This window comes from Osmia lignaria, chromosome 7, assembly GCF_051020975.1.
Source record: "Osmia lignaria lignaria isolate PbOS001 chromosome 7, iyOsmLign1, whole genome shotgun sequence".
Lineage (NCBI taxonomy): Eukaryota > Metazoa > Arthropoda > Insecta > Hymenoptera > Megachilidae > Osmia > Osmia lignaria.
Window position 1 is genome coordinate 5,692,902 of NC_135038.1, and position 17,846 is coordinate 5,710,747.

The 17,846-nt window shown below is 34.9% G+C and overlaps 3 protein-coding genes across 4 annotated transcripts; 2 read left to right on the forward strand and 1 right to left on the reverse strand.

Annotated features, from left to right (window-relative positions):
• The first annotated feature begins 29 nt into the window (after positions 1-29).
• Positions 30-3,869, forward strand: oxt (Xylosyltransferase oxt). The gene is made up of 7 exons (XM_034324109.2): positions 30-754; positions 822-1,291; positions 1,359-1,501; positions 1,577-1,743; positions 1,808-2,189; positions 2,263-3,209; positions 3,281-3,869. The coding sequence occupies exons 1-7, from the start codon at positions 518-520 to the stop codon at positions 3,737-3,739; spliced, it is 2,805 nt and encodes a 934-aa protein (XP_034180000.2). The 5' UTR covers positions 30-517; the 3' UTR covers positions 3,740-3,869.
• A 314-nt stretch (positions 3,870-4,183) lies between these two features.
• On the forward strand, positions 4,184-4,967 carry Cby (beta catenin antagonist chibby). Its single transcript, XM_034324158.2, has 3 exons — positions 4,184-4,575; positions 4,647-4,762; positions 4,854-4,967. Exons 1-3 carry the CDS (start codon positions 4,392-4,394, stop codon positions 4,944-4,946), a joined length of 393 nt encoding a protein of 130 aa, XP_034180049.1. The 5' UTR covers positions 4,184-4,391; the 3' UTR covers positions 4,947-4,967.
• Positions 4,956-9,939, reverse strand: Top3alpha (topoisomerase 3-alpha). 2 transcript variants are annotated; one of them, XM_034324106.2, is made up of 12 exons: positions 9,241-9,939; positions 8,832-9,053; positions 8,408-8,754; positions 8,218-8,336; positions 7,795-8,141; positions 7,434-7,722; positions 6,861-7,359; positions 6,438-6,780; positions 5,822-6,371; positions 5,541-5,736; positions 5,232-5,467; positions 4,956-5,153 (listed from the first exon to the last, which is right to left on the reverse strand). In XM_034324106.2, exons 2-12 carry the CDS (start codon positions 9,033-9,035, stop codon positions 5,113-5,115), a joined length of 3,171 nt encoding a protein of 1,056 aa, XP_034179997.1. In that variant the 5' UTR covers positions 9,036-9,053; positions 9,241-9,939; the 3' UTR covers positions 4,956-5,112. The 2 variants fall into 2 exon arrangements, with proteins under 2 accessions (XP_034179997.1, XP_034179996.1); XM_034324105.2 differs by having other exon boundaries at positions 9,134-9,939.
• Between the last annotated feature and the right edge of the window lie 7,907 nt (positions 9,940-17,846).

Sequence of the window (17,846 nt, forward strand, 5' to 3'; positions counted from 1 at the left end):
CTTTTCGCAGTTATGGACTCTGGTGACCTGCGGTATAGTTACATTTCGTGATTCTCTTGTTGAGAAAAAAGAACTAGTATCAACTTTATAAGGTTGACCCTTCCGATTGATTGTGAATTCGCCGGAAATATCGTTGCGACAAGTTATCGTTATGATGCAATATATAGATTTTTATGTATATATGTTTGTTAATTTGTAGCAATAAATAATACCAATTGAAATAATGTCTTACCGCGTGATTTTCTTTTCTAAACTTTTAAGCCTATATCTCCTGGTGGAACTGAGAGCAAGATAAACGCGTGTAACTATTTCAATAAATATTTATACATATCAAAATATTTTATCAAACCTACATTTTACATTTTGTAATTGTCCTTCAGTAATTTATTACTGCTCCAACTATTTATATAAATATATATAAAGTAATGGTAATACAGTGAATGTAACATTGTATGTATAATATATAAGTGCAACATGTTCCTTACATCTTGTATAAGATTATCCTGTCATTTGGTCGATGACAATTATAAAATTAATCAAATTCGAAGGGTATGGTTCATTTGAATTACCAAGCGCAAGAATAATGGCTATAACAAAAAACCATTCGATAAGTCGATCTTCTAGTTGTTTACGAAAGTACCGAATACTTTTCGCATTCGGTATTACAGTACTATGTGTACAAATTTATTTGGCACATACATTTTTTGGTCTGGAAATTCGAAATCGAAAAAACAGCCAACTGTCTTCAGGAGAAGTAAGTTTCTTAATAATAATGCTAAGGATAATCTACTATATTGTAACATAAATTTTACTTCATACAGGATTTATCCCAATTCGAAGAAGATGAAGGTTTACCAAAAGGTTTTCGTCAATTGAAGCTTCCACCGGATAAACATACCAATTCGAACAAAGTATCACAATCTCAGAAGAACCATACTACTAGAATAAAATTAGATCATAAATCATTAAACTTTACACCACCATGCGAATTTACTGGCAGAGAAGCAGTGAGCGCTGTAACGCGTGCACAAAGTCAAAAATGCAAACAAAGCATTGTCAATGCAACTTGCCTTAATCAACAGGGATTATTATACCCAGAAAGGATACAGTCTCTATGCTCTCATTCTCCAGGATTTACAAATAAACCAGTCAGTTTAGGATGTTTTAAAGATGATAAAACGTTAAGAATACTTTCTGGTTATTACCATATTTTTAAAGGGAACAATTCACCAGAGCGCTGTGCTTTTCTGTGTCTTCAATCAGGATATTTATACGCCGGTACTGAATATTCGTAAGTGTACCGATAAAATATATCAATTTCCTTAAATTAACCTTATGTAATGAGCATTTAATTTCAGAGTTGAATGCTTTTGTGGAATGGAAAAGCCGTCGCAGTTAAAACGATTACCGGATTCTAGTTGCAATATGAAATGTTCCGGTAATCCAAAATATTCCTGCGGTGGATATTTGACTATTAATGTGTTTTTGACTGGAATTCAGAGTAAGGAAATATACAGAAAAAATTGCCAATGCAATTCTAACTTTTGATAATAATACAAGTTTGTGTAATTAACAGGATTTAAAGCACAGGAAGCTAGAAATGCAAGTACAGACAGTGAAAATGAAAAACCTGCACGAATCGCTTATTTATTAACAGTAAACGGCAGAGCCAGTAGACAAGTGAAGAGACTTATCACTGTTCTCTATCATCCTACACATTTATTTTACATTCATGTTGACGCGGTAATGAGATGAATACATTTTACAATTAATACATTATTGTAACTAATGTATATCATGCTTTTAGCGTCAAGATTATCTTTACCGAGAAATGTTAAAAGTGGAGAAGTCTTGCAAAACGAATAACATTAAAGTGGCAAGAGGAGAAAATCTACGACATGCAAGTATCTGGGGAGGTGCTAGTCTATTGACGACTCTTTTGAAATCTGCCCAACAAATGCTCGAGCATAATCAACATTGGGATTTTCTCGTCAATCTATCGGAATCTGATTATCCTATCAAAAACAATGCACAATTAACTCAATTCCTTAGTCTGAATAAAGGGATGAATTTTGTGAAGTCTCATGGAAGAGAAGTTCAACGTTTCATCACGAAACAAGGTTTAGATAAGACTTTTGTCGAATGTGAAACTCGCATGTGGAGGATAGGCGATCGTAAATTACCAAATGGTAAATTTTCGCTCTCTACTTTTATCATCTTTTTGCCTTATTTAATTTATAAATGATTGTCATTTCTTTATAGGTATTCAGATAGACGGTGGTAGCGATTGGGTAGCTTTAAGCAGAGAATTTGTAGAATATGTTGCTAATCAAAATCCTGATGAATTAGTGACCGATCTACTAAAAGTATTCAAATACACTTTATTACCCGCCGAGTCATTTTTCCATACGGTCTTACGTAACTCAAGATTTTGTAATACGTATATTGATAACAATTTACATGTTACTAATTGGAAAAGAAAGTTAGGGTGTAAATGTCAGTATAAAGCTGTAGTAGACTGGTGTGGTTGTAGCCCGAATGATTTCAAGCTTGAGGATTTTAGCAGAATTCGAAATACGATTGACCGCAATTTATTTTTCGCACGAAAATTTGAACCTGTCATTGATCAAAGAATCATTGACAGAGTTGAAGAATGGTTGTATCCGGAGAAAATAAATAGGACCGTCACTGTAAAGGGTTACGACGCTTATTGGCAAAATTTGTACCATACAGCAGATCTAAGTCCTTTGACCGACGACGCGCAATTAACTATTTCAAATTCTTTAGCTAGATTGATTTTTCGTAAGCTGAACATTGACTGCAAGAATATACGCCTTTTGGAAACTACTGCCTATTTCAGTCACAATCAATTTGTTGGAATATTAATACTAGCAGAAGCTACGGTACAACCGTTAACTCAAGAAAAATACGTGGAACAAATAGAAGGTTTGGTATATTTACGACGTAACTTTTCTACTAGCCGAGAGTGGTTGGGAAAGATACAAAGTTTATCAGTTAATACTGATTACGATCAAAAAGAAAAAATGTTTAGAAACTTAATGGGAAGTATAGGACCATATTCGTACCCAGGTTTGTGGTACGAATTCGATGCTGGAATTATGACACCACAAAATATATCGATATTATGGGTGGATCCCTATGGTAGATTAGCGGATGTTAATTACATACAACTGGAAGAAACAACTTTAGTAATTTCTTTTTCAATTAGTTATTCTATATTTAATGTTCTTTGGATGATTAATGCAATGTTTGTTTTCAGGCAGGATATGTTAAACCACAGTTCAGCGACCATCTGGTTGTGGGTACTTGGCATTTGTTCTTGGTCACTGATTCTTTATTAATAGCAAAAATGAATTTTTTGGTCACTCCTTTGGGATATTGGAAAAATAAAAAAATCTCTACAGAGAAAACTAAAGAAGTAAATATTGCGTCTGGAGATAGTTATCATGTTACCGAAGAAACGAATAAAAAATGGTCACATTTATTAAGTTCCATCAATTTTTACGAACGAAATATTTATACCGCAATTGACGAAAATAATGTTAATTCGAATTTGGATAAGTGGATAGACAAGTTAGTAGAAGAGCATTATGAAATTGACAAAGTATGTAATGTTAATAGTAACATTGGAAGTAAATTAAAATTACAGAAGTGTATTAATACTTATTGGAGCTCGTTGAGCCCAGATTCAAAGGCTGATATCAGTAATTTATGTTAAAAAAACTATTAATTTACTAAATATGTGCCATTCTCAATATTTTTAAAGTTTAACTTATTAAATACGTGTAAAAACTAATAATGTTTTTAAATATTTTTATATCAAATACACACTATACATATACATACAGTCTATTTTAAAAATATTTAACATCCTGAAACTACAGCAAGTTAATTCATTTTTTCATGTTTTCCCTTTCTACTTTCAATATTCCCTTTCACATTTTTAATACATCTAAGTATTTCCAGTATGATGAAATACTTTGATGTATGTATAATTAATTTCTATCCATTTTAGCAATGTATTATGCAGTTAAATAGCAATATTTTACATAATATTTTTAAAAACTAATGATCGGTAAGCTAATCAGAAATTCGACCGCTGTGCCATCTCCTAAAAGATGGCGGAAACTCCTCGACAATTTACTGACCGAGCTTCAGTGCGAAGCGGGAAATTATATTCATCAACCCTATCCTAGTGATTTTATCGAAGTTGTAGTGTCAGTACCGACGTTTACGCGTTGTTTATACAATATACGAAATACCGATGAAACATGTTACTCTATTCAATAAAATAATAAGTAAGAAATAGTTTTCACAAGTTTCGAGTACATTATAACAGCGAAACACGTTGCTATTAAGTAGCTAATACAATGCCATTATTTTCAAATAAGTTTTCCCCAAAAAAGACGCCTACCAGAAAGGCAGGAATCTTTTTAGCAAATAAAGATTTTAGCCCAAAACGTATCGAAAAAGAACTTGGACCGAACATTGGACCCATACGTTTAAAATTAGGAGAACAGGAAACTGTTTTTGAGTCAGGTGTATGGATACCGGGTAAAACGTCGCTACTATACTAAACAAGTTTAGCACGTACGATATATCGAATAAAAATGTTATTATTTTAGAATCTGGCAAGATTGGAGGAACGTACAAGGAAAATGAAAAACTAAAGAAAGAAATGAAAAGACTGGAAGAAGAAAACAACTTACTGAAACTGAAATTTGAAGTACTCCTGGATATGGTAACTAATTTTTATTTTTACTCAAATTACTAAATGTTTATAAAACCTTTCATATTTATTTCTTATATTAATACTTTTTTTTATTCAACAGTTAACACAATCAACTGCAGAGTTCAACTCACAGAAGGAAGAACTAGATAGATTAAAAAGAAATTCATCTTATAACAAAGATAGTGATTCTTGATATAAAAATTTTTTTAATTAATTCGTGTTTTATTTCTTCCTTTATACTTCCTTTGTACAATACCTCATGTCAAGGTACGCGAACGCGTATACGTACGTCAACTCCAATATGTACATTTTATAATGATAATATAAGGCAAATTTAAAATTTTACAAACCTTCATTCATTAATCCATTACATTTTCTGGACAAGTTTTTCTTGTGTGTCCTGGACATAAATTTTTATACTCCAATATGAGTAACATCGATTTTTTAATGCTTATCATTCTACAAATAAAATACGAACCTTCTACTCCACAAATTCCGCATTTTCTTTTACCAGTGCCAACTCGAGACCCTTTCTTCGTATTTTCTTGTCCCCTGCCTCTAGTTGCTGTTCTTCTATTATTATCAGTAGGCATACTGTTAAAATTCTCGCTATTTTCATCCGCCCATTGAAAGAATTTACAAGAATCGCTCATGCCTTTGGGACACGAATAAAATAAACGCCCCTTATTAGGACCATCTTTCTGTACAGTGCGCCTGCATAAATTATGAATTATATCATCAAGATATCAAGAAAGACTAAGAAATTTTACTATCAGTATTTGCTCACTGCTTTGCTGGTTGATTACAATGACATTTAATATCATTTGATGACATTGTACTTGGACCAGGGTTTGTATTTGCAATGAATGGTGGACGAGAATTATTACTTATATGATTTGGAGTTTGACTTGTACTTTCTGATGCCCAAAGAAAGAAATCACAACCAGAGCCTTGAGGCTTTGCACATTTATAAAATAATCTTCCTAAAACATGTCAAGAAGCAGTAACACTATCGAATTCATTATAAATATCTAAAAAGAACAAAAGGAAAAAGAGAATCATCTGTACCCTGGTTTGGCCCTTCTTTTCTGACGGTTAATTGAATCGCATTTTCATGACAATTACACATAATAACGGCATCGTTATCGATATGACCCCAAGTTCTGTTCGGTTCATTTTCAGCTAATCTTGGATTGACAATCGATGAATCAAAATTATTAGTGTTGACGAATGTATTATTTTTTGGGGCAATTTGTTTTTTAACACTCGTACTATTCGACCTACTCGTCGTATTAGGGTTACTACTTTGATTTCGAACGAGCCCTACAGACGTACTGGTGTTAGATAAATTTGTTTTATTTCCACCACTTCGACTATTACTACTTCCGGGTCTTACTACGGTTGAATTTAGAATGATAGCTGATCTCGTCTCATCGGGCATACTGTAGTAACCACTTTCATTTCTTTGAGAGATGCCTTTAATACTCTCGTTCTTTATATTCAATAATTCGTTGAACATAGGATCGCAGCCCCCTATGCAAGTTGTATAAGAAGTACCATAAATTGGATAAGCGTTTCTGGATAACTTGAATTTTAGTTTACGCATATCTCCCGGGCACTGAAAACATTATCATTAGATATCGTATAACAGTTACTAATAATTCTTAATATATATTATATTTACTTGAGAGCAAACTTCGTCTAGAACTTCAACAGATTCAACATTCTGCGGGAACCAAATTGCATTGCTGCAAGTTGGAAAATTAATGCAACCAATGAATTTTGCCTTATCTTTTTTCTCCTTAAGGACCATATTTAAACCACATTTAGGGCACTTAAAGATAGCGGTTTCTTCAGGTGGATTAATCCTCTCCATCTGTTGTACTTCTGCCGGTTGTTCATCGAGATAGTCAGCTAAGGCGCTGTCAATTAAATTAGCACGTTCCATTGCTATTTTAAACACCTCACGATACGTATTTATCTGAGCTTCTAACACAACTTTTGGATCCTTTTGTCGATCGCATATCCTACGAACAAAAAGATGTTCATTTGAGAATTTCAACATTTTCTGTATTGTTCGATAAATGATAATAAAGTGGCAACGTACAGTTTAAGATCCTTTTCCAAGTCGGCTCTTAAATTTGGTTTTGACATTTCAAACCCCATAAGATCATAGCCCATCACCAGTCCAATTCCAAGTTTGCCAGGTATTAAATATTTTCCATCAGTTACACCTACATATTGACGTGACTTTATCGTGTCAATATGTTCCGCGTGAGTTGCATCTGTACCGATGCCATATTTGTCCATTAAACTAATTAAGTCAGCTTCGGTCAACAATTGCGGCGGCGATGTTTCTTCTTGTACCATATCTATACTACTTGGTCTAAATACTTGTCCCTCTTGGTACTGGTAAATTTCTTTATCGCTCCATTTTTCATATATATATACGTTTAAGTAGTTCTTTTCGATAATTTGCAGACCGTTAGCTATGAACTTTTCTCCAGCTATATCAATTTCTACCAATGTTTCCTGACCGACAGCATTGTCCGATAAACAAGCCAAAAAATGTCGAACAACGAATTCGTAAACTTTTGCTTCGTTGCCTATCATAAGATAATTAATCGTATTTAATTAAAATGAAATAAAAATGAAATAATTGTAATAATTGTATCCGCACCGTTTAAACTATCAGTATATTTTGTTGGATGTATAGGAGGATGTGCCTGATCACTTTTCTTCCCCTGCCTAGGATTTAATCCTTTTCCTAGCAACTGTTGCGCAAAATTACCCCAAGCTGGATGATTTACTTGCTGATTTACCAAAGGAGTCAAATTTAATTCCTTCGGAAATATGTTTGTTTCTGTACGCGGATAACTGATTAGACCCTGAGAATATAATTTCTCTGCAATTCTCATAGTTTCTTTAGCGGTTAAATGAAGCTTTCGAGAACCTTGTTTTTCTAGTTCCTAGAATTATTTAATTACAGTGGATAAACTTTGTAACATCCCTGCTGTTCAACTGATTGCTATGTTACTTACAACTGTGTCTAATGGAAGCGGTCTCCATTTACTCTTGGGTTTACATGATACCTTCTGTACAGTGGCATTAGGCTGTTCAAGACACATATCAAGAAAAACTTCACAAGGTAGTTTCTCAAATAATCTTCCTCTTGCCCATCTAAAGTCCACAGAAAGATTATCGCGAATATCGGTCACGCTTATTTTCCAATATGGTTCTGGCTTAAATCTTTCTATTGCTAAATATCTTTCAACTACAAAACCTAGTGTAGGAAACTGACAACTACCGTAACTAATCAACATGTCAGACAGACTTCTAGGAAATACTTTTTGAAGTCTCAGTGTTTGAAATCTTGTAAATGCAGCACCTACAATGATTAATTTAAATGAAGACTTTATGAATAGATTAATTCTAAAGTAGATTGAATCACTGCTATTAATTACCTATCCTCAAGTCTAATTCACTTCTTACATCAACAGCATCACTGACTGCTTTGTCTGGATCTATCAGATTCTGAAGAGCTCTATTTACAGATGCTTGTGTAATTTCAGAAAATTTTGCTCTATAAAAAGTTACACATTTACAATTAAATAAAATAATAGCCTATCATGCATTAATAGTTTATTCTACCACCTATATACACGAATATTAGGTTTAACTGCTTGACAGACTTCAATGACCTCAAATCCTATATTTTCTCCTTCACGATCACAATCTGTCCAAATAATTAATGCATTGCATTTTCGTACTTCTCTCTCTATAGTCTTTTTAATCTTGATATAAGTATCATCTACGCACTGTTTTACTACAGGTGCATCAAATAAACTTAACGGATGACAACCCTGCCATTTACGATATGTACCAACAAATTCAAAACCCAACAAATGACCAGACACAGAAGTCATGATCATATCGCAATTCTGATTCCACAAATGTGAATTAAATTCGTAAATTTTATTATATGGGGATAATCCTTCTCTCTATAAAATAGAAAAATATTAAGTAACATTTGTAGATAAAAATTTTTGCATTTTGATCGTAATAATTTTTAAGTTACCCGATTAGAAGTACCCTTGGATAAATAGCCGGCGATATTTTTCGCGGCATCATTTTTTTCCGCAACATTAAGAACTTTCATCACCTTAACAGAACTTTTGAACCTTGCGAGAAATAATTGATAATGTTTTGATTTATACAAATTTATTCTCGAAATGTTACTTCTGTTTGTAATAAAATTAATGTAATAAAGAAAATACAACATGATTCCGGATTCCTATTTCTAAAAGATTATAAACTGTTTAATACGTCTATAAAATACTGTCATAAATAAAACGAAAAATAACTGTATTCTTAGCTTACATATTGTAAAATCATATTCGACAAGTACAACAATTCATATCGTTTTACACTTTTTCATAATGTTTTAAACGTAACTTGCAAAAAAGGGTTATAAAACTTCTAATTACCGCTGTTGACATTGTCCGGCAACTTCAGTCGTATTAAACAGTAAATGAAACATAATAAGAAAATAATTCCTATTGAGCGAAAACTATCAATGACTTAGTAATTAGCAGTGATTATAGCACGTTGTTAATTCAGCTGAAGTCCGAGTTATTAATAAATTTCATTTATATTAATAAATTAATAAATGTTATAGTCGAGGTGCCCAACACAGCCGACTCTTGTGTGCCCAACGAAAATTAGTAACATTTTAATTGTGAATGTTGCAAGTTTGTTGTTACGAGAAGCAATAACTATGGATCTATGTACAAAGAGTGAATTTGTAGCTCGAAAACGAGCACCATGTACTCTATCTTAGTATAAAAATATGAAACACCTCGCACTAGGCAATCTCATGCACCTTGATGGTAATAGCAGATTGCTTCGAACCTCATTCTTGTTAGTCAGTTTGTGGCGCACTCTATGATTCAGGACGGTGATTATGGAACTAAACAAGGAGTTGAAGGATCGAGGGATCGTTTCGAAAAAATAAAGAACTCGATGAATAAATCGCATATCTTGGTATGTATGCTCGAAAAATTGATTTTACTACTTTATGTTAACCGAATCGTAGCTCTCAGCTCGATATCGTTTTCTAAAAATTATCGTCTGATAAATGTTTAGAAAACGATATCGATTACCGGGTCACACCACGTGGAGGTGGCTACGATCGTGACCCACCTAAAACAAAAAAATTCTCAAAAAGAGACAAGATTAAATACCAATCGATAAAATGTTGAAACAGAAAATTAATTTCAGCAATAATTGAGAAAACAACAAAATGCTTGAACAACGAAATGCTGTAATAGAAAAGATGATTATTAATATTAGTAGATTATTATTAGTAATAACTGAAACGGTAGAATATGGAAACAGAAAGCAATTAACATTTCAACTTCAGAACCATTTAATAAAAGAAACCAGAATACGAATATATGATGTGAGAACATAAGATATGATTTACATATAAAATCAATAAGAAGAGAATAATTTCCTGAAATAAAATGGTGACCTCCCTAAAATCATAAAACCCTCCAAACAAACAACATAAAACTTCCAACAATAAAATGCTGAAATAGAAAATATAATTAACATCATAATTTCAGTAACAATTAACAAAATAACAATTCAACAATAAAATGCTGAAATAGAAAATATAATTAACATCATAATTTAAGTAACAATTAACAAAATAATAATTCAACAATAAAATGCTGAAATAGAAAATATAATTAACATCATAATTTCAGTAACAATTAAAAAATAATTCAACAATAAAATGCTGAAATAGAAAATATAATTAATATCATAATTTCGATTACAATTGAAATGAAAAATGCCGAGAACAGAAAATATAATTACCATTACAATCTCAGAGATAATAAATAAAATGAAAACTCACTCAGACTGAACCTATTTAAAATAAAAACATGAAACATAATTGATGTGCAAATCAATAAGAAAAGAATAATTTATTTCAATAAAGTAATAAATGAAAAAGAAATAGGGGAAATAAAATCGCGAGTTGACCATTCAACGAGCTGGGTATTGAACTCGTAAAATTTCGAGTTCAATACGTCCTGGACGGTGTTATTCATACCGTTCAAGGAAAAACACAAAAAATGAAAAAACAAATTAGCGAGCATAGTGACAGAATGACTGTCCATCCGAAGATGGAGAGCCATTAGTAGTTCCCCTCTTCTGGGCAAATTTTGCCGGGGCTCTTCGGCATATAGCCTCTTCTTTCTTCGGCAATAGCCTCACAAAAATCACTCGCGAAAATTTTACGCTTGCTCAGACATTTGTAAAAACGTAACACGTAAACGAGCAACGATCCCTTGAATCGCTACTCGCATACCTGCACAATTTTTGCAAATGTCCAAGCACAAAACACTTTTAATTTCACTTCACTTCACTTCACTTCACTGCACTTTCACTTTAATACTTCATTTTTGTAATCGGGTCTAGTACCACGACTACGACTTACAAACTAATAAGGCTTGGCCTTGAAAAAATCAAGAGAGAATGCTAAATTAATTAATTAATCAACTAATTAATTTGCATTTTCATTTTTCCTCTCGATTTTTTAATTTCCAACCCCAGATACAAGCTTCTCACGTATTAGAGGAGAATACGAAGAGAAACATGAAAGCTTGCTCTGGCCCTGCCTACTTATAAACTAATCTCAATCATACCAGAAGTAAACTACCTGCCTGCCTATCGCTATATTTAAAAAAGGGCAAAAATCATTCTCACAAAAATTCACTCCACGGTTCTCATACAACCACCCGGGTGCAAAAATGCCTACACCTAGGGAGAACGTCCCGGGACGCCTCCGACACCCGAGTTCAATTCAACTTTCACACTCTAGTAAAATCATACCTTTTTGCTGAAATCGACTGACAAATAATAGTGAACATTACGCTAAAGTACTACATTTCATTTTCGTATTCTATTGAATTATCTAATGTAAAAATTCTTCAAGTTATTCTTGACAAGTATTTTGTAATGTTATAGTAAGTTAAGATTGTTAATAATCGATACAAATTCCACATCCTAACCACACACACACATGTGGAACTTATATCGTGGTTCACTATTCGTTCACTACTTTTGTCAGTCGCCAAAATGTATTACACTTAAAACTAAACCTTGTCCACCGCCCTCCACCCACGCGAGTACATCTAAGTACCCGAATGAGCTTTGGGCATAAAAATGAACAAGGCCAAAGGTATTTTCACCTACCAGTTTTCTTCATGTGTGCTGAAATGCCTAAGCTAAAATGTATGATTAGCAAAAACTAAAGATGATATTCTCACTTTATTAAAAGTAAGAATATCGGCGAAATGTCACGGCTCCGATATAGTATATGAGCTAGCTCCCCCAGGGGGTTTTATTTTTAATAAAAGTGACACGACTTTGCAAATATAAAGTTTGAAGAGCAAATACAGAAAAGCAAAATTGAGCAACTATGACATAAAACATGGTGCACTGCTAATATCAGCTGGCAACGAAGGGTCTCACGCCCCCTAGACTTACGCCAGACGCTACATACCACCCACCCCGCCTGGACGTCGTAACGCCAGGACAGGATGCACCCCTTCGCTAAGAGCGCTACCCGCCCGTCCAACACGTTGCATCCAACGGTGTCAGATTGACGGACGCTCATAGTATAGACAAAAGGACTACAGTTTAGAATATGGTAACATATTTTCATATGTTCCGTATTCTAAAGCTGCGCCTGCAAAGGCCTAGTAATGCATGGGTTTATCTCCCATGAGATGGTGTTCACGGTCTTATGCCGCGAAATCCTTGTAACTAATTTAATTAAATAAATAATACCTTGGATTGAGTTTAAAAACCAAAAGGATTCCCACCGAATACTAGTCAGTGCATTGTCATATTTACTCTCGCGTTGGAAATTTTTCGCAACACTAATTAAAATAGAAAATCCTGATCTAATAACATGACTAGTACATAAACATCTAACGAGCTAATATTTCACTATACTGATGAATGATGAGTGTGAATGATGGGTGTTTAGGGACGAGAACCGTGAACGTGACAGAATGAATTTAAAGTATGAACGAAGAGCTTTCTACAATGCTTGAAGAGCAAATACGGAAAAGCAAAATAGAGCAACTATGACGCAAAAACGGTGCACTTCTAATATCAGCTGGCAACGGAGGTTTTCGGGCCCCCTGGACTTACGCCCGACGCTACATACCACCCACCCCGCCTAGGAAAGGATGCACCCCTTCGCTAAGAGCGCTACCCGTCCGTCCAACACGTTGCATCCAACGTGTCAGATTGACGGACGCCCATAGTATAGGCAAAAGGACTGCAGTTTATCAAATGGAACATATGGATGTGCGCCACATTCTAAACTGCGCCTTGAAAGGCCTAGTAATGCATGGTTTTATCTCCCATGAGATGGTGTTCACGGTCTTATGCCGCGGAATCCTTGTAACTAATTTGATTAACTAAATAAAACATTGAGTTTCAAAACCAAAAGGATTCCCACCGAATACTAGTAAGTGCATCGTCATTGTTACTCTCGCGCTGGAAATTTTTCGCAACACTAATTAAAATAGAAAATCCTGATCTAGCAACATGACTAAAGGGGAGCTTTAAATTATGCTTGAAGAGCAAATATTGAAAAGCAAAATTAAGCAAATATGACTCAAACATTCGTCCACTGCTAATATCAGCTGGCAACGGAGGTTCTTAGGCCCCCTGGACTTACGCCCGACGCTACATACCACCCACCCCGCCTGTTTAAGGCTCTAGGCCCAGGCAGGGTGCACCCCTTCGCTAAGAGCGCTACCCACCCATCGAACACGTTGCATCCAACGTGTTCGAGTGGTGGACGCCCATAGTATAGGCAAAAGGACTTTAAGACAGCTTAGCGTATGGGATGCAACATACTTAAATGTTCCGTACTCTATGGCTGTGCCTGAAAAGGCCTAGTAATGCATGGTTTTATCTCCCATGAGGTGGTGTTCACGGTCTTATGCCGCGGAATCCTTGTAACTAATTTTATCAAATAAAAACCAAAGGGATTCCCACCGAATACTAGTCAGTGTATAGTCATATTTACTTTCGCGCCGGAAATTTTTCGCAACACTACTTAAACTTGAAAATTCTAACAGGGTAATATTTACCCTCGCGTTAAAAATTTTTCGCAACACTACTTAAACTTGAAAATTCTAACGGGGTAATATGTACTCTCTCGTTTAAAATTTTTCGCAACACTACTTAAACATGAAAATCCTAACGGGGTAATATTTATTCTCGCGTTGAAAATTTTTCGCAACACTACTTAAACTTGAAAATCTTAACGGGGTAATATTTCACTACACAAGGGTATGCAGGTGGATAAATGATTATGTGGTAGAGTTCATGAGGCTGAAGTGTGAATGATGAGTGTTTATGGTCGAGAACCGTGAACGTGACAGAATGAATTTGAAGTACGAACGAAGAGCTTTATACAATGCTTGAAGAGCAAATACTGAAATGCAAAATAGAGCAACTATGACGCAAAAACGGTGCACTTCTAATATCAGCTGGCAACGGAGGTTTTCGGGCCCCCTGGACTTACGCCCGACGCTACATACCACCCACCCCGCCTAGAACAGGGTGCACCCCTTCGCTAAGAGCGCTACCCGCCCGTCCAACACGTTGCATCCAACGTGTCAGATTGACGGACGCCCCTAGTATAGGCAAAAGGACTGCAGTTTATCAAATGGAACATATGGATGTGCGCCACATTCTAAACTGCGCCTTGAAAGGCCTAGTAATGCATGGGTATATCTCCCAGAGATGGTGTTCACGGTCTTATGCCGCGGAATCCTTGTAACTAATTTGATTAACTAAATAAAACATTGAGTTTCAAAACCAAAAGGATTCCCACCGAATACTAGTAAGTGCATTGTCATAGTTACTCTCGCGCTGGAAATTTTTCGCAACACTAATTAAAATAGAAAATCCTGATCTAGCAACATGACTAAAGGGGAGCTTTAAATTATGCTTGAAGAGCAAATACTGAAAAGCAAAATTGAGCAAATATGACTCAAACATTCGTCCACTGCTAATATCAGCTGGCAACGGAGGTTCTTAGGCCCCCTGGACTTACGCCCGACGCTACATACCACCCACCCCGCCTGTTTAAGGCTCTAGGCCCAGGCAGGGTGCACCCCTTCGCTAAGAGCGCTACCCACCCATCGAACACGTTGCATCCAACGTGTTCGAGTGGTGGACGCCCATAGTATAGGCAAAAGGACTTTAAGACAGCTTAGCGTATGGGATGCAACATACTTAAATGTTCCGTACTCTATGGCTGTGCCTGCAAGGCCTAGTAATGCATGGTTTTATCTCCCATGAGGTGGTGTTCACGGTCTTATGCCGCGGAATCCTTGTAACTAATTTTATCAAATAATAACCAAAAGGATTCCCACCGAATACTAGTCAGTGTATAGTCATATTTACTCTCGCGCCGGAAATTTTTCGCAACACTACTTAAACTTGAAAATTCTAACAGGGTAATATTTACCCTCGCGTTGAAAATTTTTCGCAACACTACTTAAACTTGAAAATTCTAACGGGGTAATATTTACTCTCTCGTTTAAAATTTTTCGCAACACTACTTAAACATGAAAATCCTAACGGGGTAATATTTATTCTCGCGTTGAAAATTTTTCGCAACACTACTTAAACTTGAAAATCCTAACGGGGAAATATTTCACTACACAAGGCTATGAGGGTGGATAAATGATTATGTGATAGAGTTCGTAAGGCTGAAGTGCGAATGATGAGTGTTTATGGTCGAGAACCGTGAACGTGACAGAATGAATTTCAAGTTCCAAAGGGGAACTTTATACAATGCTTGAAGAGCAAATACCAACCCCCCTGGGGGCCAGCCCATATACTAAACTGATGCCAATTTCACGAGTAAAATCGGAAAAACGTTTCAATTTCAAGAGCGATTTCGTTATCAAAGTAAGTAGTTATAATAATTAATAGTATTCATGCTTATTACTTTGATATTGAAATCCGCTCATCGCGAAATAAATTCTTGTACATATAAAAAAGAAAGTGTATTGTGAAGTCGGAGGGTCATCCGACTTCTCTACATTTTTAAACTCGAAATCTATATATGTAAATATGTACAAGAAAACCCTATCCTGAGCTAAGGCATAAAATACACAAAAAAGCAATTTGCACGATTATCATTGTATAAAATGATACAGTGATATTCGTGGGTCACTATGCTCGCTCAAAAAATAAAAATTACAACCAATTCCCGTGTCGCTACGGACCATTCGTCCTACGACATGATGGGAACCGGAGGAACTTTAAAGCATGCGACTCACCGATCGTTGACTTGCACCACTGAACTCGCCCCGCATCTTATTGTTAGATTAACCCATAGCTCGTCTGTTGGCTCGTCAAAGTAACGGTACCTCCACTGTCCAAAACACTCATCTGAAAGCATAAAAATCACGATTCTTGAACGATATATGTTTTCTCTCAATTTTTCAATTCAAAAATATGCATGCAAAGCTATATGGGAATAACTACACCATAAAACAGGGTAAAACACATGCAACTACATTTCAAAACACATGAAGATCAAAACCATAGAACACCATAAAATATTTGCAAAATTATAGTAAAGAACATAGGGTACCACTCCATAAAATCCACTAATAAATCCGTATAAGTATGCCAAAACAGATAGGGTACTACTCTATAAAACCCACTAATAAATCCGTATAAATATGCCAAAACACATAGGGTACTACTCCATAAAACCCACAAATAAATCCGTAAAAATATGCCGAAACACATAGGAAACCACACCATAAAACACAGTAAAACACATGCAGGTACATGGGGTACCACACCATACAACACGCTAATGCACTTGTATAAAAATGTCAAATCACATGGATGACCACACCATAAAACGCACTAATATATCCGTATAAATATTCCAAAACACATGGGAAACACCATAGGAAACACCATAGGCACACTCGGTAACACATGTAGTAACACACTATTAAATCCATGCACGAATATCTATGGTATCAACCCGTACCGGTATATGTTTGACAGATCGATCCGTATCCTTCAGCGGTCGCGATAAGACTGACTAGATTTGCCCCCTCTCTAGGTCGCGCTTCGTCGAGCTGTTGATAATGGGGTACCGGCGCGCCCAATCAAGCATGACGTTCCGCTTCACCGGTCCCGCGGCCAGTTACATTTAACTATTTCTATCGGATATTTGTTAATATTTGTTTAATTATTATTTTATATTTTTCAATTGTTTATTAATCAAATTATTGTTATATCTATTTAAATTGTTTATTTCTTTACATTTTCTCGTGGGTATATTGCAAAAGTTTGTTTGATTATTCCATTAAAATTTATTTAATAACTATTTTTAATTTTACAATTATTTATTAATCAAATTATTGTTATATCTATTTAAATTGTTTATTTCTTTAATTTTCGCGTGGGTATATTGCAAAATTGCGTTTGATTATTCTATTAAAATTTATTTAATTACTATTTTTAATTTTACAATTATTTATTAATCAAATTATTGTTATATCTATTTAAATTGTTTATTTCTTTAATTTTCGCGTGGGTATATTGCAAAATTGCGTTTGATTATTCTATTAAAATTTATTTAATTACTATTTTTAATTTTACAATTGTTTGTTAATTAAATTATTGTTAAATCTATTGAAATGTATTATTTTTATTACCTTTACCGGGGGATATCTTCTAATAAATATCAAAATATCAAATGATATCTTGTTTAAATTAATTTGTTACCTTTTTCTTCGATCTTGTGTTCATTCTGACTCATTTAAAAAAAATAAAATCAAGGTAATCAAAATGGTATCTTTTTAGTTGTCACTATCGATCTATACATGCCCCTGTGGAGTGTGATAAAACAGGCACGGCTGTCATACCGGCTGTGCTCTCTACAGGCATACTTAACTTTCTCTCGGGGTTCCTTGGGACCCTAAAAATCTTGACCCCTCAATAACGAAGGCAT

Excerpts from the sequence above, each read along its gene's own strand:
- oxt (XM_034324109.2), top strand. The coding sequence starts at position 518 with ATGACAATTATAAAATTAATCAAATTCGAAGGGTATGGTTCATTTGAA. Across the intron at positions 755-821 it reads GCCAACTGTCTTCAGGAGAA|GATTTATCCCAATTCGAAGA; the intron begins GTAAGTTTCTTA and ends TACTTCATACAG. Across the intron at positions 1,292-1,358 it reads TACGCCGGTACTGAATATTC|AGTTGAATGCTTTTGTGGAA; the intron begins GTAAGTGTACCG and ends ATTTAATTTCAG.
- Cby (XM_034324158.2), top strand. The coding sequence starts at position 4,392 with ATGCCATTATTTTCAAATAAGTTTTCCCCAAAAAAGACGCCTACCAGA. Across the intron at positions 4,576-4,646 it reads GTCAGGTGTATGGATACCGG|AATCTGGCAAGATTGGAGGA; the intron begins GTAAAACGTCGC and ends TTATTATTTTAG. Across the intron at positions 4,763-4,853 it reads TTGAAGTACTCCTGGATATG|TTAACACAATCAACTGCAGA; the intron begins GTAACTAATTTT and ends TTTATTCAACAG.
- Top3alpha (XM_034324106.2), bottom strand. The coding sequence starts at position 9,035 with ATGTTGTATTTTCTTTATTACATTAATTTTATTACAAACAGAAGTAAC. Across the intron at positions 8,142-8,217 it reads TGAATTAGACTTGAGGATAG|GTGCTGCATTTACAAGATTT; the intron begins GTAATTAATAGC and ends TAATCATTGTAG. Across the intron at positions 5,468-5,540 it reads TGTAATCAACCAGCAAAGCA|GCGCACTGTACAGAAAGATG; the intron begins GTGAGCAAATAC and ends TAATTTATGCAG.